The 23,041-nt window shown below is 45.6% G+C and overlaps 1 protein-coding gene across 1 annotated transcript; it reads left to right on the top strand.

Moving 5' to 3' along the window:
- Positions 1–1,825: 1,825 nt before the first annotated feature.
- On the top strand, positions 1,826–20,570 carry LOC140206156 (uncharacterized protein KIAA0040 homolog). The gene is made up of 2 exons (XM_072274398.1): positions 1,826–2,017; positions 14,336–20,570. The coding sequence occupies exon 2, from the start codon at positions 14,480–14,482 to the stop codon at positions 14,756–14,758; it is 279 nt and encodes a 92-aa protein (XP_072130499.1). The 5' UTR covers positions 1,826–2,017; positions 14,336–14,479; the 3' UTR covers positions 14,759–20,570.
- The last annotated feature ends 2,471 nt before the right edge of the window (positions 20,571–23,041 follow it).

The raw sequence follows: 23,041 nt of genomic DNA, 5'->3' as shown, positions 1-23,041 counted from the left end.
GAAATCAGAGGTGCAAAGAGACTTGGGAGTCCTCGTACAGGATTCCCTAAAGGTTAACTTGCAGGTGGAGTCATGGTGAGGAAGGAAAATGCCACGTTAGCATTCATTTCAAGAGGATTTGAATACAAAAGCAAGGATGCAATGCTGATGCTTTATAAGGCATTGATCAGACTGCACTTGGAGTACTGTGAACATTTTTGGATCCCTTATCCAAGAAAAGATGTGCTGACATTGGAGAAGTTCACAAGAATGATTCCGGAAATGAAAGGGTTAACACACGAGGAGTACAGTATTTGATGGCTCTGGGCCTGTACATGATGGTTAGAAGAATGGGAGGGGATCTCATTGAAACCTATCAAATATCGAAATGCCTGGATAGAGTGGACGTAGAGAGGACGTTTCCTGTAACAAATGAGTCAAGGACCAAGGGCACAGTCTCAGAACAGAAACACATTCCTTTAAAAGGGAGATGAGGAGGACAAACACGAGGAAATCTGCAGATGCTGGAATTTCCAGCAACTTTTATGTGTGTTGGTTGAGATGAGAAGGAATTTCTTTAGCTAGAGGATGGTGAATCTGTGATTGCCACAGAATGTTGTGGAAGCCAAGTTATTGAGTACGTTTAAAGCGGATGTTGATAGGATTAGTAAGGGCGTCAAAGGATATGGGGAGAAAGCAGGAGAATGGGATTGAGAGGGATTATAAATCAGCTATGATGGGTTGGTGGAGCAGATTCGATGGGCCGAAAGTACCTATGTTTTATGGACTTATGGTCCGCAGGAGTGGAAAAGTGTACAAAAAAGTAGTGGCTACATCCCAGTCCATCACAGGCAACTTCCTAGCTATCATTGAAACACCTACCAGAGAGCTTCCAGAAGATAGCAGCATCCATCGACAATGATCCTCACTATCCGGGCCGTGCTCTCTTCTGATTACTACCATTGGGCAAGAGGTACAAGAACCTTAGGTCCCGCACAACCAGGTTCAGGATCAGTTATTGCCCCACAACCATTAGGCTCCTGAATCATCGTGGATAACTTCTCTCAACTCAACGCTGAACTGACTCCAGTACCTACAGACTCACCTTCAAGACCCTACAACTGATGTCCTCAGTATTTTTTTTATTATTTTCACAATTTGTATTCTGTTGCACATTATTTGTCAGTCTTTGTTTATGCATAGATTTTCATACATTCAATTGTATTTCTTTATTTTCCTGTAAATCTGCAAGAAAATGAATCCTATTATAGTATATGTGATATAAATATATGCACTTTGATAATTAATTTATTTTGACTGACTTTTTCTCCTTTACTCTTTCCTTACTGGGAATTTCTTCTTGGAATTGTAGCCGATCCAACATGGGCCTCACCTGAGCTTTCCATTCTCCACCCACCATCCAACAGGACGTGAATGAGAGAATTGTTAACTTGGCTTGGAAGTTGTCCACAGATTGACTGAATCTGTAGTATTTGATTGGAAACTTTTATTTACATATCGAGATTCTCCCTGCAATGTTCTGGAGCTGAATTCCAAAGCACTGCAGTCACTCTCATAAACTCTGTAAAAAAAAATGCGGAATGTCTCCTGGGAATACTTTGTGGGTTAGGGTCAGGGCTCTCAGATTCTAAAGTTAGTACACACCAGCTAAATTTAGTGTATTATAGTCAAAAGTATGAGCTGCTTTCTTACTGGGGCGGGGTGTATAAAGTTATCTTAGAACACGCCATCAGTTCAGTGTACAATCAGTGAAATAAACAGGAAGCTTTAGTCAATGTGTGAGCTTTGACGTCACATGTGAAAGCTTTAAAGTTTCTGACCACAGGCAGTTTTTCAGTGAGGAGTACAGAGTAAGCTAAGAGACACAAGAGAGAGGGAGCAGGAGAGACTTGCCACAGACACAACTCTTTGACAGTGTTTGAGACTCCAGGGCAGACTGAGTGATGAGACTGTAGCCCAAAGAGCAGATCGGGCCCTGAAAATGTCGTCAGGTTGCCTCGGGAGCTGAACAAGTGAGGTGAGTGTCAGTTTAAACAGCACAGCACTGGTGCTAAGGCTAAGTTTCGTTACAAGTTCAGACCGGGCCTGCCAGGTAGATCTAGACGTGTTCCAGTAAGGGTGTGGTGAATGACGGAACAAGCTGGCTGCATCACAGTCTCTGTGGCTCCAGTCTGTCAAGGACTTATTTAAGGCATTCGCATAATATTTTAACTTACTGTGCGTGGGAGATACCCTTATGTGGTGCTGACTGACCCAGGTACCTCAGTGCCAGGTCCTGCACACGTGGTAAAAGAGGAATGATTTAACTAGTTTAAACAGCACAGGCTGAGTGTGTTTCTCTGTCAGCCTGTCTCTGTTTACCTTAAATACTTCAGTCCTGTTTGGCAACACTTGTAAAATACTGCAGGAACTCAGCAGGCCAGGCAGCATCAATGGAAGAGAGTAACCAGTCGACGTTTTGGGCTGAAACTCTCCGTGAAGAACTGTCTCGGCCCGAAACGTCGACTGTGCACTTTTCCATAGAAGCTGCCTGAGTTCCTCCAGCATTTTGTGTGTGTCGCTTGGATTTCCAGCATCTGCTGATTTTATCTTGTTCAGTCCTGTTTGGATATGTGTGTGTGTGTATTTAAGACCAAGACCCAGTGATTAAGAGGAACAAACCACTCTAGTCCAGTTCTCTGCTGCTTAAACGAGATAAAACCTCTTTTACCACGTGTAGAATTGTGGCTGGAGTGGATATCTGAGATCTTGCCCATGACTGCTCCATTCCGCTCTTCTCTGTTCATTTCTAGCTCTGGCCATCACTGGAAAGGCCCCTCTCTGCTCTTTAGAGGTGATGAGCTGACGCCTTACACCGCTGCCATCCTGTGTGGTTTAAGTGTGAAAGAGGGGTGAATAGGAAGAGCATCAGCCCTTCTCACACATTCGCCATTAGACATGTATCACAGGGCTGCGCCAGTATATATAGGCCATCCTTGATTGCTCTGAACTGAGGCTGATCACTCAGAGACAGCCATACCTGCCCAAGGCCCTGTGACTTACAGTTATTAACCACTGATTTATCAGCTCAGTAGCCGTTGATTTGTTGGACAGACTTGTGTAGAAAAAACACATCCAGCTTCTTAAAGTCATAGCCGTAGAACAGTACAGCGCAAAAACAGGCCCTTCAGCCCATCTAGTCCTTGATGAACTGCGTATTATACTGCTTAGTCCCTCTGTGTCCCTCCTATCCGTGTACTTATCTAAATTTCACTTAAATGCTGAAATCAAATCTGCATCCACCACTTCTGCTGGGAGCTCTTTCCACACTCTCATCAATCTGAATGAAGAAGTTCCCACTCATGTTCCCCTTAAACAGTTGTAGTCTCACATAAAGTCAGTGGAAAAAACTTGCTTGCGTTTAACCAATCTATACACCTCATAATTTTGTCTTGCCTCAGAATCAGGTTTAATATCACTGACACATGTTGTGAAATTTGTTGTTTTGTGGTAGCAGTACACTGTAATACCTAATAATAATAGTAATAATAATAACAACTATAAATTACATTAAGAATTTTATCCCCCCTTGTTCAATCCCTTCCTACCTATGTTCGTGACACTTCTCATGCTCTTAAACTTTTCGATGATTTTAAGTTCCCTGGTCCCCACCGCTTTATTTTCACCATGGATGTCCAGTCCCTATATACTTCCATCCCCCATCAGGAAGGTCTCAAAGCTCTCCGCTTCTTTTTGGATTCAAGACCTAATCAGTTCCCCTCTACCACCACTCTGCTCCGTCAAGCGGAATTAGTCCTTTCTCTTAATAATTTCTCCTTTGGCTCCTCCCACTTCCTCCAAACTAAAGGTGTAGCTATGGGCACCCGTATGGGTCCTAGCTATGCCTGCCTTTTTGTTGGCTTTGTGGAACAATCTATGTTCCGTGCCTATTCTGGTATCTGTCCCCCACTTTTCCTTCGCTACATCGACGACTGCGTTGGCGCTGCTTCCTGCACGCACGCTGAGCTCGTTGACTTTATTAATTTTGCCTCCAACTTACACCCTGCCCTCAAGTTTACCTGGTCCATTTCCGACACCTCCCTCCCTTCCTAGATCTTTCTGTCTCTGTCTCTGGAGACAGCTTATCCACTGATGTCTACTATAAGCCTACTGGCTCTCACAGCTATCTGGACTATCCCTCTTCTCACCCTGTTTCTTGCAAAAATGCCATCCCCTTCTCGCAATTCCTCCATCTCCGCCGCATCTGCTCTCAGGATGAGGCTTTTCATTCTAGGACGAGGGAGATGTCCTCCTTTTTTAAAGAAAGGGGCTTCCCTTCCTCCACTATCAACTCTGCTCTCAAACGCATTTCTCCCATTTCACGCGCATCTGCTCTCATCCCACTAGGAATAGGGTTCCCCTTGTCCTCACCTACTACCCCACCAGCCTCTGGGTCCAACATATAATTCTCTGTAACTTCCGCCACCTCCAATGGGATCCCACCACTAAGCACATCTTTCCCTCCCCACCTTTCTCTGCTTTCCATAGGGATCGCTCCCTACGCAACTCTCTTGTGCATTCGTCCCCCTCATCCCTCCCCACTGATCTCCCTCCTGGCACTTATCCTTGTAAGTGGAACAAGTGCTACACATGCCCTTACACTTCCTCCTTTACCACCATTCAGGGCCCCAGACAGTCCTTCCAGGTGAGGTGACACTTCACCTGTGAGTCGGCTGGGGTGATATACTGCGTCCGGTGCTCCCGATGTGGCCTTCTATATATTGGCGAGACCCGACGCAGACTGGGAGACGGCTTTGCTGAACACCTACGCTCTGTCCGCCAGAGAAAGCAGGATCTCCCAGTGGCCACACATTTTAATTCCACATCCCATTCCCATTCTGACATGTCTATCCACGGCCTCCTCTACTGTAAAAAGGAAGCCACACTCAGGTTGGAGGAACAACACCTTATATTCCGTCTGGGTAGCCTCCAACCTGATGGCATGAACATCGACTTCTCTAACTTCTGCTAGTGCTCCACCTCCCCCTCGTACCCCATCCGTTATTTATTTTTATACGCACATTCTTTCTCTCACTCTCCTTTTTCTCCCTCTGTCCCTCTGACTATACTCCTTGCCCATCCTCTGGGTTCCCCCCCCCCTTTGTCTTTCTCCCTCTGCTTCCTGTCCCATGATCCTCTCATATCCCCTTTGCCAATCACCTGTCCAGCTCTTGGCTCCATCCCTCCCCCTCCTGTCTTCTCCTATCATTTTGGATCTCCCCCTCACCCTCCAACTTTCAAATCTCTTACTAACTCTTCCTTCAGTTAGTCCTGACGAAGGGTCTCGGCCTGAAACGTCGACTGTACCTCTTCATAGAGATGCTGCCTGGCCTGCTGCGTTCACCAGCAACTTTGAGGTGTGTTGCAAGAATATAAGTCGTCACTTTTTATTGTCATTTCGACCATAAGCTGCTGGTACAGTACACAGTAAAAATGAAACAACGTTCCTCCAGGACCATGGTGCTACAGGAAACAACACAAAACTACACTAGACTACAGACCTACACAGGACTACATAAAGTGCAAAAAACAGTGCAGGGCAGTACAATAAATAATAAACAAGACAATAGGCACAGTGGAGGACAAATTACAATATAATAATAAATGATGTAGATGTCAGTCTAGACTCTGGGTATTGAGGAGTCTGATGGCTTACGGCAAAAAACTGTTGCACAGTCTGGTCGTGAGAGCCCGAATGCTTTGGTGCTTTTTGCCAGATGGCAGGAGGGAGAAGAGTTTGTATGAGGGGTGTGTGGGGTCCCTCATAATGCTGTTTGCTTTGCGGATGCAGCGTGTGGTATAAATGTCTGTAATACTGTAGCGGGAAGAGAAACCTCGATGATCTTCTCAGCTGACCTCACTATCTGCTGCAGGGTCTTGCGATCTGAGATGGTGCAATTCCTGAACCAGGCAGAGATGCAGCTGCTCAGGATACTCTCAATACAACCTCTGTAGAATGTGGTGAGGATGGGGGGGTGGGAGATGGACTTTTCTCAGCCTTCGCGGAAAGTAGAGACACTGCTGGGCTTTCTTGGCTATGGAGCTGGTGTTGAGGGACCAGGTGAGATTCTCCGCCAGGTGAACACCAAGAAATTTGGTGCTCTTAACGATCTCAACGGAGGAGTCGTCGATGTTCAGCAGAGAGTGGTTGCTCCGTGTCCTCCTGAAGTCAACAACCATCTCTTTGGTTTGTTTACATTCAGAGACAGGTTGTTGGCTCTGCACCAGTCCGTTAGCTGCTGCACCTCCTCTCTGTATGCTGACTCGTCCTTGCTGATGAGACCCACCACAGTCGTGTCATTGGCGAACTTGATGATGTGGTTCGAGCTGTGTGTTGCAGCACAGTCGTGGGTCAGCAGAGTGAACAGCAATGGACTGAGCACACAGCCCCGGGGGGCCCCTGTGCTCATTGTGATGGTGTTGGAGATGCTGCTTCCGATCCAGACTGACTGAGGTCTCCCAGTCAGGAAGTCTAGGATCCAGTTGCAGAGGGAGGTGTTCAGGCTCAGTAGGCTCAGCTTTCCAGTCAGTTTCTGAGGAATGATTGTGTGATTGTGAATGACTTAATAAATTAAAGAAGTAGTACAAAAAGGACAAAAAATGGATTCATTCTTTCAATGTCCATTCAGAAATCTGATGGCAGAGGGGAAGAAGCTGTTCCTGAAATGTTGTGTGTGTGCCTCCTTATAGACGGAAGCAATGAGAAGAGAGCATGACCTGGGTTTTGGGGCTGCCGCCTTTTTGAGGCATCACATTCAGAAGGGGTCCTCAATGCTACAGGACACCTACAGTAGGGATGTACCTCCATCAAATCTCCCCTTATTCTCATACGGGGAATAAAGTCTTAACCTATTGAACCTTTCCCTATAAATCAAGTCCTGGCAGCATTCTTGTGAATTTTCTCAGAACTCTTCCATGCTTCTTATCATGATCTGTTCACAAACACGCATAGGCAGGTGACCAGCACACCAACATCTTATACAAATTTTTTTTAATTCATTCACTTATGGGATGTGGGTATCGCCAGCCCAGCCAGCATTTATTGCTCATCCCTAGTTGCCCTTGAGAAGGTGGTGATGAGCTGCCTTCTCGAACCGCTGCAATCCCTGAGGTGTCGGTACACCCACAGTGCTGTTAGGGAGGGAGTTCCATGATATTGACCCCACAACAATGAAGGAAAAGCAATATGTTTCCATGTCAGGATGGTGGTTGACTTGGAGGGGATTTCCAAGTGGTGGTGTTCCCAGGTATCTGCTTTTCTCGTCCTTCTAGATGATAGTGGTCATGGGTCTGGAAGGTGCTTCCTTAGGAACTTTGGTGTGTTGTTGCAGTGCATCTTGGTGATAGTACACACTGCTGCAAATGTTCATTGAAAGTGGAGGGATTGGATGCTTGTGGAAGGGGTACCAATCAAGTGGGCTGCCTTATACTGGGTGGTGTCAAACTTCTTGAGTGGTGATGGAGTTGCACTTATCCAGGCGAGTGGTGAGTATTCTATTACACTCCTGACCTGAGCCTTGTAGATGACGGACAGGCTTTGGGGAGTCAAGAGGTGAGTTACATGCTTCAGGATTCCTAGCCTTTGACCTGCTCTGGTAGCCATGGTGTTTATATGGCTAGACCAGTTCCGTTTCCTGTCAATGGTAACTCCCAGGATGTTGAAAGTAGGGGATTCATTGATGGTGATGACACTGAATATCAATGGATGATGGTCAGAGCCTCTCATTGGAGATAGTCATTGCCTGGCACTTGCATGGCTCGAATGTTATTTGCCACTTGTCACTCCAAGCCTGGATATTGTCCAGGTCCTGCTGCATTTGGGTATGAACTGTTTCACTATCTGAGGAGTCATGAATGTTGCAGAACATTGTGCAGTCATCTGCGAACATCCCCACTTCTGACCTTATGACAGAAGGAAGGTCAGTTATGAAGTAGTTGAAGATGGTTGGTCCTAGGACACTTCCCTGAGGAACTCCTGCAGTGACGTCCTGAGGATGAGACGATTGACCTCTAACCATCTACCTTTGTGTCAGGTATGACTCCAACCAGCGGAGGGGGCTGAGCTGAATCATCTACTAGGCACTTCTGACTGAAGATTGTTGCAAAAGCCTCAGCCTTATCTTTTGCACAGGTGTGCTGGGCTCCTCTATCATTTGGGATGGAGATATTTGAGGGGCTGGATGTGCAGGACTACAGAGTTTAGATCTGATCCGTTGGTTGTGGGACCACTTAGCTGTGTCTATTACTTGCTGCTTATGGTGTTTGGCATGCAAGTAGTCCTTCCTGTATTGTGTCTTCACCAGGGTGATGCTTCATATTGAGGTATGCCTGGTTTTGTTCTCAGCATGCCCTCCTGCACTCTTCATTGAACCAGGGTTGATCCCCTGGCCTAGTGGTAATGTTAGAGCAGGAGATGTGCTGGGCTATGAGGTTACAGATTGTAGTTAAGTACAATTCTGCTGCTGCTGATGGCCCACAGCGCCTTATAGGTACCCCAGTCTTGGGCTGCTGGATCTGTTCGAAGTCTATCCCATTTAGCACTGTGGTAGTGCCACACAATGTGGTGGAGGGTTTCTTCAGTGTGGAGTCAGGATTTAGTCTCCACAAATACTGTGCGGTGATCACTTCTACCAATGCTGTCATGGACAGATGCTTCCATGGCAGGCAGGTTGGTGAGAATGAGGTCAAGTGTGTTTTTCCCTCTTGTTGGTTCCCTCACCACCTGCTGTAGTCCCAGTCTAGTAGCTATGTCCAGTAGGACCCGACCAGCTCGGTCTGCGGTGGTACTGCCAAGCCACTCATGGTGATGGATATTGAAGTACATTCTGTGCCCTTGTCACCCTCAATGCCTCCTGCAAGTGCTACTCAACATGGAGGAATACTGATTCGTCAGCTGAGGGAGGATGGGGCGTAGTAATCCGCAGGAGGTTCCCTTGCCCGTGTGTAACCTGGTGCCATGAGACTTCATGGGGTCCAGAGTCGACGTTGAGAGTTGCCAGGGCAACTCCCTCTCTACTGTATACCACAGCATCACCACCTCTACTAGGTCTGTCCTGCCAGAGAGACAGTACATACTCAGGAATGGTGATGGTGGAGTCCGGAATGGTAACTGCAAGGTATGATTCTGTCAGTACAACCATGTCAGGCTGTTGCTTGACTAGTCTGTGAGACAGCTCTCCCAACTTTGGCACAGGTCCCCAGATGTTAGTAAGGAGGACTTTGCAGGGTCGACAGGGCTGGTTTTGCCATTATCGTTTCCAGTGCCTAGGTCGATCCTGGGTTGTCTGTCCAGGTTCATTCCTTATTATTTTCTCTTTAGCAGTTGGATACAACTGAATGCCTTGCTAAGCCATTTCAGAGGGCATTTGAGAGTCAACCACATTGCTGTGGGTCTGGAGTCACATATAGGCCAGACCAGATAAGGACAGCAGGAATCCTCCCCAAAGGACTTCAGTGAACCAGATGGGTTTTTAAAACAATCGACATGGTTTCATGGTCATCAGATATTTTTATTGAATTCAAAGTCACCATCTGCCATGGTGGGATTCGAACTCATATCCCCAGCGTATAACTGGGTCCTTGGATTACTCATCCAGTGGTAATTGCCACTATATCAAATCTCCCCGTCGACATAACATCCCATCTCCAGTACTCAGTACCTTTATTTATGAAGGCCAATGTGCCTAAAGCTCTCTTTACCACCCTCTCTACCAGTGACACCACTTTCAAGGAATTATGTATCTGTACTCCCAGATCCAGGATGGCGGGGTGGAGATACATCTCTACCAAAGAAGGTGTAAGGTGCTTCTTCCTTCCACTAGCCTGGAGATCACGCTTGGGCAAGGCTTAGCACCTGCTTAATCCCCTCACCCCCAATCAGGGTCACGTGAAGCCATGGGAGCAGGTGGTGGATGGTCGTATGAGCAGCTGGTGCACATCACAAGTCCTGGGTATGCAACCATTGATGCCAGGTAGACAATCTCTGAAGAGTATTGATAATGGCTGGGGCCACCCATCATGTAAAGACACTGCCCAGAAGAAGGCAATGGCAAACCACCTCTATAGAAAGGAGAGTCAGTGGATGTTGTTTATTTTGATTTGCAGAAGGCCTTTGACAAGTTACCACACATGAGGCTGCTTAACATATGGTCTTGTGGTGTAAATTTACTTTTAGCTTTGAACTTTGGTGAATCTGTGCAGAATTCCATTCAAGACTAAGTACTTCCAAAAATTCAATGCCTGGAACTCTGCATCTCCATGTACACATCTGGATCAGAACCTCCTGGCCCTCAATGTAGATTTGAGGTGCCTTTCTCATTACCTTTCCAACTGTTGCTCTTTTTTGAATATGTGTGTCCATGCATCTCTGATTTGTCCATGGACTCCTTAAGTTGCAGTTGCACAAGATTTTGGTGAGGGCCATTGTAAAATACTTTGGTGAGGTTGCACTCGGCATATTTTGCACTATTCAGGTTATTGGAAAATATTATTAAGCTGGAAAAATACAAAGAAGATTTATGAGACTTTTGTTGGGACTCAAAGGAGTTTGGGCAGGTTGGGACTTTATTCCAAGGAAGGCGACGGGCCCAGATGGCATCCCAGGAGGGGTTCTCCGGGCCTGTGCAAGCAAGCTAGCTGGAGTATTTGCTGACATCTTCAACTGCTCCTTGCTTCAGTCTAAGATCCCCTCGTGTTTTAAAAAGGCAACGATAATCTTGCTGAACAATAGCAAGGTGGCATGCCTGAATGACTATCGAGCTGTGGCTCTGACGTCAATTGCTATGAAGTGCTTCGAGAGATTGGTTATGGCACACATCAACCACAGCCTACCGGTCAACCTCAACGCTTTGCAATTCGCCTACCGGAGCAACAGGTCAATGGCAGATGCCATCTCTCTGGCCCTACATTCCTCCTTAGAACACCTGGAGAATAAAGACGCATACATAAGGCTCCTTTTCATTGACTACAGCTCTGCCTTTAATACCATCATTCCAAATAAACTGATTCCTAAGCTCCGGAACCTGGACCTTAGCACTCAGATCTGCAGCTGGATCTTCAACTTCCTCACAGACAGGACCCAGGCTGTAAAAATAGGGGACAAACTCTCCTCTACAATCACTCTGAGCACCAGTGCCCCACAAGGCTGTGTACTCAGCCCCCTGCTGAACTCACTGTACACCCATGATTGTGTAGCCAAGTTTCCATCAAACTCAATGTATAAGTTTACTGATGACATAACAATTGTAGGCCGTATCTCGGATAATGATGAGCTTAAGTACAGAGAGGAAATTAAGAACCTGGTGGCATGGTGCGAAGACAATAACCTATCCCTCAACGTCAGCAAGACGAAGGAATTGGTTGTTGACTTCAGAAGGAGTAGCGGACCGCAGGACCCAATTTACATCGGTGGTGCGCAAGTGGAACAGGTCAAGAGCTTTAAGTTCCTCGGGGTCAATATCACAAATGACCTGACTTGTTCCAACCAAGCAGAGTTCACTGCCAAGAAGGCCCACCAGCGCCTTTACTTCCTGAGAAAACTAAAGAAATTTGGCCTGTCCCCTAAAATCCTCACTAATTTTTATAGATGCACCATAGAAAGCATTCTTCTAGGGTGCATCACAACCTGGTATGGAACCTGACCCGGATCTGGGCCATACCCTCCAAATATCCGGATCTGCCTCTGGGTTTTTTTGCACTACCTTACTTTCCATTTTTCTATTTTCTATTTATGATTTATAATTTAAATGTTTAATATTTACTAATTTTTACTATTTTTAATATTTAATATTTGTAATCCAGGGAGTGGGAAGCGCAGAATCAAATATCACTGTGATGATTGTATGTTCTAGTACCAATTGTTTGGCGACAATAAAGTATAAAGTAAAGTAAAGTAAAGTATGTGGCCATAGTGGTTAGTGTAACACTGTAACAGCAGCAGTGACCTAGGTTCAAATCTGCCACTGTCTTTCAGGAGTTTGTATGTTCTCCCCATGACTACATGAGTTTCCCCCAGGTGCTCAGCTTCTTCCCACATTAAGACAGCCGGGTTAGTAGATTAATTGGTCACATGAGTGTAATTGGGCATCGTGGGCTCGTTGGGCCGGAAGGTGTGCTGTATCTTTAAATAAAAATAAATGTGAGAGATTAAGAGGTGACCTAATAGAAGTGTATAAAACGATGACGAGTAGAGATAGGGTGAACACATATAGTCTTTCTCCCAGGGAAAGGGAATGATGAACTTGGGTGGGGGGGGGATGGATGGTATAGGTTTATGGTGAGAGGGGAAAGAATTAAAAGGTACCAGAGAAAACTTCTTCACATGTTGCCTATGTGGAATGAGCTGCCAGAGGAAGTGGTTGAGGCACGTAGAATAACAATATTTTAAAGACATTTGGACATGTACACGGACAAGAAAGGCAGGAAAAGTTTAGAGGTGTGTATGCCAAATGGAATTATCGCAGGAATGAATGGGGTTGAAGACCTGTTTCTGTGCTGTACTCCTCTATCACTGTATCCCATCTCTAACCTTACAGGATTTAACTAGTACTCGAATCTTTACTCATTAGAGACCAGTGGTTGACATCACACTTGAAATTACTGAGATTCATTTGCTTTTTTTACCCATTCATTTATCAGAAGCACATCAGTATTTGAGCAGAGATTCACCATTTGGCCCCTTAACAACCAACAAGATCACGTCAATCAGCAGGGAAACAGGTCGCTCGGCTCACCATCTCTATGCTGACCAACCGTTTCCCAATCAACCACATTTACTGGCAATGGGTAGTTGTTAAATGCTATATGAGTTTCTGCCTCCATCACCACCTCAAGCAGGCTGTTCCAGACTCTAAGCACCCGGTAAGAGTAAAGAAAATTTCCTCAGATTACCTCAACATCTTCTACCCCTTCCCCTAATCACATGCCTGTGGTTTCCCTCAACTTCACCATCTCATTTTGTATCGATATTTCCTCATTCCCTGAATATCCAAAAATCTGCTGGTATTGGTATTTAACAACCTGCAGCATAGATGTGCCTCCAGAATGGATGGAGGATTCTGAAAGTTTATAAATTGCAATAGTGTATGACAAGAGTTACAGTCCTTTGGCCCATCTATTCTATGCTGAAGTATTATTTTGCCTCAGCCCATCAACCTGCACCTAGACCAGGGGTTCTCAACCTTCTTTTATGCCATGGACCAATACCATTAAGCAAGGGGTCTGTGGACCTCAGATAGGGACCCCCTGACCTAGACCATAGCCCACCATACCCCTCACGTCCTACATTTGTCCAAACATCTCTTCAGTTCTGAAATCCAACCTGCATCACTACTTCCTCGTTCACCACTCTCACCACATTCTGTGTGCAGAAGTCCCTCCCACGTTCCCCTTAAATGTTTCACCTTTCACCCTTAACCCATGACCTCTAGTTTTAGTCTCACCCAAACTCAGTGGAAAAAACCTGCTTGCATTTACCCTGTCTATGCCTCCATCAAATCTCCCCTCATTCTCCTACATTCCAAGGAATAAATTCATAACCTATTCAAACTTTCTTTATAACCCAGGTCCTCAAGCCCCAGCAGACATCCTTGTAAGTTTTCTCTGTAATGTGTCAGCACTAGCTTGGCAGGCTGCATGGTCAGTTTTCCAATTACTAAAACATCCGTCCAATCATTTCCAATTTACCTTGTTCCCTTTAGTGGCATGGCATTGTGACAACTCTCGTTCAAACAGTGTCAGCAAAAATAAAAGGCTGGTCATTGACTTCAGAGAGGAGAGCAGTGTACATGCTCCTGCTTTGTTCAGTGGTGCTGGAGACCAAAAGGTTGAGATTTTCCTGATCCAGGGAGTGAACTTCACTGAATACCTTGTCCTGGTATTAGGGTGAGATGGGGTTATCAGGGTTAGGTTCCTTGGGTAGGCTTGAGGGGATTTTTCTTACATTGGGGTGAGGACTGGTTTCTGAGGTTAGGGGTGGAGAAGGGTTATACAGTTCAGGTCAGGAGAGGGTTCCTGGGATTAGGTTTGAGGAAGGGTTCTTGAGACTAGGGTTGTGTTTTTTTTTCTGGGATTAAGACTGAGAAGGGTTTCAGAGTTACGGTGATGGTATTCACAGAGTTTGTGGAAAGGAAGGGATTCTTGTGTTTGGGGTGAAGAGGGGTTCCTGGGAATCCGGTTGAGGAGATGGCGCCTAGGGTTTGGAATGTGGTGAGGCAGGCAATTGCTGGTTATAATGTCAATGGGCAATGGTCACTTTGTGTTCGGTGTCTAATCCAGTGTCATTTCTTAATTTCTGCAGGGTCAGGGGTGAGATCAGCCTTTCAGTGTTTCCTATCCACGTGAGGGAGTCAGCAGCCGGCACCTGGAGTGAGCTTCAACCGTGTCTGTTTTGTGAGGAGAGTGAGTACAGTTTGCACTGAGAGCTAGGCCGGCTGTGGCAATAATGGAGCAGTTGAATTCATTTGTGCATGCACTATGGCAGCTGATTGTGAACAAGCACTCCGAGGGGATGTTTAACTCCGTCTGCCTGGTGGTGCTTCTGATCCTGCCCCTGCTGCTGCTGCTCCTCACTCTGTGTCTGTGCTGTCAGGGCTGCTGCGGCCAGGGCTCCTGCTGCAGCTGCTGCCACTGCCGGCAGGGTCGCAAGAAAACATTGGATGACCTTTGGATTTCAAGGCAACCTCAGCCCATCATGATGGAAAACCTCCCTACATCGGTGTGACTCTGTTGTGGACATCTGTAACCTCAAACTCCACGTATCCCTCCCCTTCAGAAAGCAGGACCACAGCTTAGCGGGCCACATCCGGAGGAATCACCTCACACACTGCTGCTGAATCCTCAAGGACCTTTATTCCTGAGTAATCCTGGCTGTGCTGGGTGGGTCAGTCCAGGGCTTTCAGAAACTCCCACTCTTCTCCTCTGCTTTGTTCTCACCAGCTCACAGTGCAGGAATGGGGGTAACCATTCCAGTCGAGCACTGGACTCTACACACCACCTCCCGGCTCTCTACAATGCTTCAAAGATAGATCTTGTGGTGTGGGCTCTTCTGCTACTGATGGATAATGGTTTATGTCATTGTATAGTGTTTACAAGTCTATTACAGCGTGACTGAGCAATACAAGGAGAAGCTTGTGATGTAGACACATGTGCCCATCAGGTCTTCAAACTGGCCCGCAGTTCTGGAACTTATTCTTTATTGGACCACACTTCCTATTGGAAAAAAAATTTCGAAGAATGATCAGGCTTCTTAAGCTGGCGAGGTCCGCATTTGGCAGTGGAAACCCACTGGCTGATATGTGCCTGTAACTGTTCAGTGACGGGTTTTGCAATGAATTGGGGCAAGTATGTTAATGGGCTGGCCGGATTGGGTGGGCAGCTGGACTCTGTGCCTTCAAGTTTTCTCCTTATTTTAATGGATGTATTGACTTTCTGTTTAAAGCTTGCAGTGGAATCCCTGTTTGAAGGAATTAGTTTCTTCCAACTTATATGGAACAGCTGTCAGCACGTGGAAACCACTTACCCAGTGCTATGGGTGAAGGCAGAGAACTACCACAGGTCACTCACCTCCTTGTCTTACTGTCCAGTCCACGTGTTGAGGGACTGGTCGTCAATGAGGATGAGGTGGGGACTTCGGACTCAATGTACTCTGTGCCTGCACCTCCTCATAACATGGTCAACAGCAATGTTACATTTGTACAAAAAAATAAAGTATTTTCCATTGTGATGGGTCCACGTACCAATTTTCGAAGTTTTTTTAAGATTCATACTGATTGTATATTAAGTAAAATACTCTGGGAGGAGAAGGATGTATGCACTTCAACCACAATTGACACAGCTTATTGGACTACATGGATCTGTCACATGCATTAACCAGCCACCACCCTATACATTAACTAGCACATGCAAGACCAAATCCTCAGATTGCCCTGGCATTTCTTCAAACAGTGTCTGGCCTTCTATCTGCCCAGTTTGGCATAGGGAAGGGATTCACTAGATGAGATTGGTACATAAGACAAGATCCATTCTTAGTAGCTGTGCTGTACATTTCCACACAGGGATGTCATTTAGGTTCAATGTTCTGTATTTTCCACTGAATGATAAAAGTCAAAACGGAAGTTAAGTTTATTGTTAAATGCATGAATTCAGACAAAGAAAAGCTGACTTGTGCCAGCATCACAGGATCAAGCAGCATTCACAAGAAAAACATAAATTATACATAAATTATACCCAATTTTTACAAAAGAACACGATAGCACAAACTAATGGAAATGGTCATGGTTTCATAGTGATGAGGGTCACAGAGTTTTGTTCAAGAACAAAATGGTTGAAGGGAAGTGGTTCTTGAACTTGATGGTTTCTACCCGATCGTAACCACGAGAAGATGGCATAGCCCAGATGGTGGGGATCTTTGATCTGATTTTATTTTATTAAAAGACACAGTGCAGAATCTTCCAGCCCTTTGATCTGTGCCACCCAGCTACCTCTGACAACCCTGATTCAATCTTAACTCAATCATGAGACAATTTACAGTGACTGGGGGAGGAAACAGGACTACCCCGAGAAAACCCACGTGATCACGGGGAGAACATACAGAGACCCCTGGGTCCAGCACATCTTTCCTTAGAGATGAAGCCCTAAAATTGCTCACAATATTCCAAATGCAATCTGACCAATGCCTTATAAAGCTTCAGCAATACATCTGTGTTTTTTTCTTGTTCTAATTCGCTGGTGGTGCAGTGACATCAGCGCCGGACTCCGGAGCAAAGGTTCCCGAGTTCGAACCCAGTCAGGGCCGCTCCTGGACACGTTTTCCATCTGTGCTGAGTTGAGTGTCGAACTCGCAACTCGGCCTTGTAAAAAAAAAGACTGTGCTGTGAGAAGGACGTGGGGTACCACTCACAGGATCTTTCCTCCAAGACAGCCACTTGAAAAAAGTGGTCGCCAAGGCTCTGGCAGAGTATGGCACACAAAAAAAAAGTTCTCTCAAAATGAATGTTATCACTTTATTTGCTTTCCTTGCTACTGACTCAACCTGCAAGTTAATCTTTAGAGAATTCTGAGCTAGCTTTCCTTTGCTCCTTTGTATGTCCAACTTCTGAATTCTCTGAAAACAGCCTACACCTTTATTCTTCCTACCAAAGTGCATAGCCCCATACTTCACAATGCAGTATTTCATCTGCCACTTCTTTGTCCAGTCTCTCAATCTGTACAAGCCTTTCAGCAGATTCACTGCCTTAGCAACACTATCTGTTCTTCAATCTATCCTGTTATCTTCTGCAAACTTGGCCACAATGCCATCAATTTCTTCATCTAAATCATTAACGTATAAAGTGAAACACTGCCACTTCAACACTTGATCCCTGTGTAAGTCCATGACTCACCAGCAGTCATCCGAAAAGGACCCTATTGTTCCCACTCCCTGCCTCCTGTCAGTTAGACTATCTTCTAATCATGCTGGCACCATGTTGAGTAGCTTTATGTATAGCACTTTATGAAAGGCCTTCTGAAAACCAAATAACCAAATAGGTGACATCCACGAATTCCCTTTGTCTATCCTGCTTGCTACCTCCTCAAAGAATTCAAAGAGATTTGTCAGGCAAGACCTCCCCTCAAGGAAATCATGTTGACTTTGACCCATTTTGTCATGTGCTTCCAAGTACTCTGAAATGTCATCCCTAACAATGGACTCTAAAATCTTACCAGCCACTGAGGTTAAACTACCCAGTCTATATTTTTCTGTCTTCTGTCTCACACTTCTTAAACATTGGTGTCATACTTGTGATTTTCTGTGACCCTCCCAAACTCTAGTGATTCCTGAGAGATTAGGGGTATATCAACTTTGGGTGATTTATTCACCTTCAGGCCTTTCAGCTTTGCCCAACATATTCTTTCAAGTAATAACCACTACACGCACCTCTACCCCTGACTCTCTTGAATTTTTGTATGCTACTGGTGTAATCTACAGCGGTGACAGACACAAAATACTTATTTTGCTCCTCTGCTATTTCTCTATTCCCCAGTGTTATTTTCAAGTGGCCTGTTGTCCACAGTTGCCTCTCTCTCTTACTCTCTATGTTCTGAAAAATCATTTAGAATCTTGTTTATATTACAGGTATTGGTTAATTTACCATTGTATTTCATCTTTTCCTCCCATGTAGCTTTCTTGGTTGCCCTCTGTTGGTTTTTAAAGGCTTCCCAATCCTTTGACTCCCTACTAATCTTCTCCATTGTGTATGCTTTCGCTTTTGCTTTGATGTTGTTCCTGACTTTCCTTCCCTTACTTGCCCCATCCTCCCCTGGTGAATTTCTGGGAATAATTTGGGAGCCATTCAATGAAATTCTGCTGTGGCTCCCAAATTACTCCCACAGACCCCTGCCATTGTTGTTCTCACCACCTTCCCTTCCAATCATCTTTGGCCAGCTCCTCCCTCATCCCTCTGTAGTTACCTCTACTCATCTGTAATACTCCTACATCAGACTTCAGCTTCTCCTTCTCAAACTGCAGGGTGAATTCTATGGTCATTACCTCCTAAGAATCTTCAATGAGTCTGCCTCATTACATAGCACCAAATCCAGAAATGACTGGTTTGGCCACAAGCTGCTCTAAAAAAATCAACTTGTAGACATTCCACAAATTCTTCTTGCACTCCATTAGCAACCTGATTTTTCCAGTCTCTCTGCACATTGAAGTCTCCCATGATTACTGAACGTTGTCGTTCTCATGTCATTTTTCTGTCTCCTGGTGGATTTTGCTCTCCACATCCTAACTACTATTCAGAGGCAGAGGAATGGCAAAGGAAAGAGTGAGTTGGAAAATTCAATATTGAGCTCAGAAATATTGAGACACTATGCCTCAATGGAAGATGAGATTTTGTTCTTCAGGTTTGCATTGGGCTGCGTTCTAACTGTGCACAAGGCTACAGATTGATTTGTCTGAATGCAAATATGATAGGAATTAAAGTGACAGGCAACCAGTGGGGTCACTCTTGTGGACTGAACACAGACACTCTGGCTGCTGAACACCCTCTATGGATTTGTTTCTGCAATGCAGGGGAGGCCACATTGATAAAACCTGATACAGTGTATTGGATTGGAGGTGCAAGTGCATCATTATTTCACCCTGAATGGAGGAAGGAGAGCAGGTATAGGTATAGATACTCCAAGTCCTATGATTAGCTGGGAAAATTCCAGAAGAACAGGAGTGGTAGGCGGGAATGGAAGTCACATAGGAAGAGAAGTCTGTGAAATGAAAAGGAGCCAAGAATATGTGTCTGGTGGTGGAATCAAGTTGAAATGGGTAAAGATTATGAAGGATGACCAGTTCAATGTAGAAATTGGAGTGCAGGAGGGAACACTCTTCTTGATCTGTTGGGGAGGAGAGGGATGAAAGTAGAGTTGTGGTACACAGATGAGGTATAGTCAAGGACTTCTTCCACCATCGTAAAGGGAAACCCACCAATCAGAAAAAAAATGTAGGTAGTTCAGAGTCAACTTCCCAAAATGTCATAGAAACAGAAATGTCATGGCAGCACAGAAACAGACATCTTCACCAAGAATTAATAACAGATATGTCAGTTTCTGCCTCCTCCACCCACTTCATAGCAACACTGTTCTTCTTCAGATCTCCTATAAGCCTTTTACCTCTTTCTCTTTGCCCTTTAGTTTACCACACTTTTGCTATTCTAATTTTGTATCTCTCTGTCAATCCTTCCTCATCCTCTTCCACTCCAATTCTCTCCTCATAGCTGAAATGTTCCATCCAAGGCCACATCCTGGTGAATCTCCTTTGCTCCCTAATCTACAATCATGACATTACTCCAGAGTAGGGACTATTTCTCATCAAAGCCAGTGCAATGCTGATGGAGAAACTATGGGAATGGAATATCATTCTTATAGGAGGCCGAGAGGGAGGAACTATAGGTGAGAGAACAGAGGGAGTCTTTGGGCTTACAATAACAGTTTCTAAGTCACTCATCCCCTGGGATGAATCCAGGGGTGGAGATGGATCATATAAAGATAAGAGCAAAGTAAAGAGTAGAGACCTTTAGTATTTTACCATCTTCTTGTTGTGAGTTAGGCTGACAACAAACATTTATTCTTAGCCTATGGGCTTCCATAGCTATTTCACTCTACCTTACCCCCATCTCTGCTACATTTGCTCTAGCAATGCGACCCTCTGCATTGATGTCACTGAAATGTCTTCCTTCTTCCTGAACTATGGCTTGGATCCAATTGACTGGAGATGACTGCATATGCATGAATGCAATCAACACACCATAGTATGAATATGACTCCGTGACCACAGTGATTAACAATCATTTTGGGTGTCTTGGTGGGAAGACCCAAGCATTTGAAAAATTACATGTAACTCAAAAGAAACATTATGAGGACATTGAAACTACAGAAATTGTCCTGTTACCTTTGTTGTAACATATCAAAATGTGCTGTTGTATTGGTTCAGGGAGTCTCTCTGTCTCTGTCTGTCTGTCTCTCTCATAACTCCAAAGGCTCCCAAATAAAGACTTTTATATCTATCAGCTGTCTCTCTTTGGTGACTTTGTTCCCAGTTACAACATTCCCCTTCCTTCCTGGACAGAGAAGCTCCCTTAGTCCTCAGTTTTCATAAGCCCAACTTCCGTATTCAACAGATAAACCTTCACATGTTCCACCACGTCCAACAAGACTCCATTCTGGATATACCTTCCCTTCCTCACCCCTTTTAGCAATTTAGTGGGATCTCTCCCTTTGCAGTTCTCTGATCTGATCTCCTCCTGTCACTGTCATGGTCCGGTCCGTGAAGTCTGCATTCTGGTTCATGGTCCGGTCCGTGGACTCAGGACTCTGGGTCTTCCAGCTGTCCCTCGTTTGGTTGAGTTAAGCATAGGCACCTGATTCCCATCTTGGGGCTTGGAATATAAGTAGCCTTGGGGTTGAGTGTGGGCTGCTGGTTTGTCTTGTCAGTTCCCCTTGGAGCAACCTGCTGGTGGAAGGCTAGAGTGGCCACTTGTCATCTTTAGGCTGTGTTGGAAAACCATTGCTTCCTGGAGTCTTACTGTTGGTAGTTGGAGCTGTTTTTCTGGTATGGATTTGGCTGTTTCCTGGGCCAGCTGAGCGGCTGCCAGCCACTCTGAGCTAGGTAGGGATCTGGTTGTTTCTGTAGCCAGCTGAGGTTGCTGGCCAAACTGAGACTCGGAGCTACCCTGGAGCAGAGATGGAACTGTCTGTTGTTGTTTGGTGTTTGTCTCTTCTTGTCCTTGCCTCTGTGGGGTAAGTCAGGCTGTTTTGCCGTTGCCCTGTGGTGAGGGGGGGTGGTCCTGTCTTGTCTTGTCCTTGCCTCTGTGGAGTAAGCCAGTCTGTTTTGCCATTGCCCTGCAGGGGGTCCTGGCTTGTCTTGTCCTTGCCTCTGTGGGGTAAGTCAGGCCATTTTGCCATTGCCCTGTGGGGGGATCTGTCTTGTCTTGTCTTTGCCTCTGTTGGGTAAGTCTGGCCATTCTGCCATTACCCAACAGGTGGACCTGTCCCACCTTGGTGTGGAGAGGTTGAGTCCCGGCTTGTTTAAGTGTAAGTCCCGGCTCTATGTCTATGTACTGTTCTGTCTTATGTTGGTGCTGTGTTAACGATGAGTCCGGGCTTTTTGAAGGATAAGTCCTGGCTCTATGTTGATGTTCAGTTCCCAGTCGGTGTCTCAGCTCCAGCCTCCGAATTATCAGCCTCCACTTCTCAAGATGGAAATCCTGCAGCCAAGCTCCAAGAGCCCAAGCCTCGAGGATCCTGCAGCCAAGCTCAGGCCTCTAGACCCCAGCCAGTCCTGTCTTGAAGCCATGTGATGTCCTTGCCTGGTTCTGGGGTCCAAGCCCGAGACAAGACCCAGGTTCTGGGTCCTTGTTCAGTCTTGAGCTCTGAGTCGAAGCCTTGTCTCCTAGTCCATGGTTTCTAGTCCTGGTCCCGCTTTCCCTAGCCCAAGTCTGCGTTCTTGTCCCTGGTCCTGGTCTGAATCCTGTCACGTCCCTAATCTAGTCAAGTCCTGTTCCTTGTACTTCAGTGTCTGTCTTGCATTTGGGTCCACCCTTGCTCCCAGCAATCCCCCATTGTGACAGTCACTCTGTCTTACAGCAATTTCCCATGTAACTGCTGGAAATACAACAATCTAACTAACTTTCCTACTCACCATGCAGGGACCCAAACAGTCCTTCCAGATGAAGCAGTGATTCACTTGCACTACTTACAACATTCAGTGATCTCCCCTACACTGGAGAAACCAAGCCTGTGCCCTGTCCACAGGACTGTTTTAGCCCAGAGTTTTCTGTTACCTGTCAGTCAGAGTGAGAGTGGGATAATGAATTAAAGTGGAAAACAATGGGAAACAAATAGAACTAATGTGAGGTTTGGATCTAAAATACCAACAATTCCTTGTCCCCATAGATGCTGCTCAACTTGCTAAGTTCCTCCAGCATCTTGATGGCAAAGGCTGGGGCAAGAGTAAAGTGATCAACTGGTACCAATGCATAATGGTCAATGGTTAGTTTGTGACTAGTTCTTGGCTACTGTAGAAAAACATTTGGGACCAGGGCTCTGGATGGTGCTCCTGCCAGTTTGTTGAGTAGGCTTCCTCAGTAGGAATCAGGTAGACTCCCAGAGAGAGGTTTCACATGAAAGGTTTCATCTCTTCCAACATGGAGTCCATTTGCTATTGATTGCTAATAGTCCAGAGCATTTATTCTTTTGGATCTGTACAGAAGATAGGACTGAATAGGTCTGCTGGTACTTGGACATCCTCCACAGGTCAGTGAGATCTGAGACCTTATGGGGCGTGCTGTCAGTGGAAGCTGAGAGGTCAGTTTGCATGACCAGTTCATACCTGTCAATCACCTCTTCCTCCAGGATCACAGGAGCATCCCCATGCCTATGGAATATAGCAGGCTGGACACATTTCAAACACACTGCTCACGCAGATCATGTGGGATAGTCAAGGCCTCGGTAACTCTCACCATACATTCTGCAGCAG

This window comes from Mobula birostris, chromosome 12 (genome assembly GCF_030028105.1).
Source record: "Mobula birostris isolate sMobBir1 chromosome 12, sMobBir1.hap1, whole genome shotgun sequence".
Lineage (NCBI taxonomy): Eukaryota > Metazoa > Chordata > Chondrichthyes > Myliobatiformes > Myliobatidae > Mobula > Mobula birostris.
This window is presented reverse-complemented; position numbering and strand designations above follow the sequence as displayed.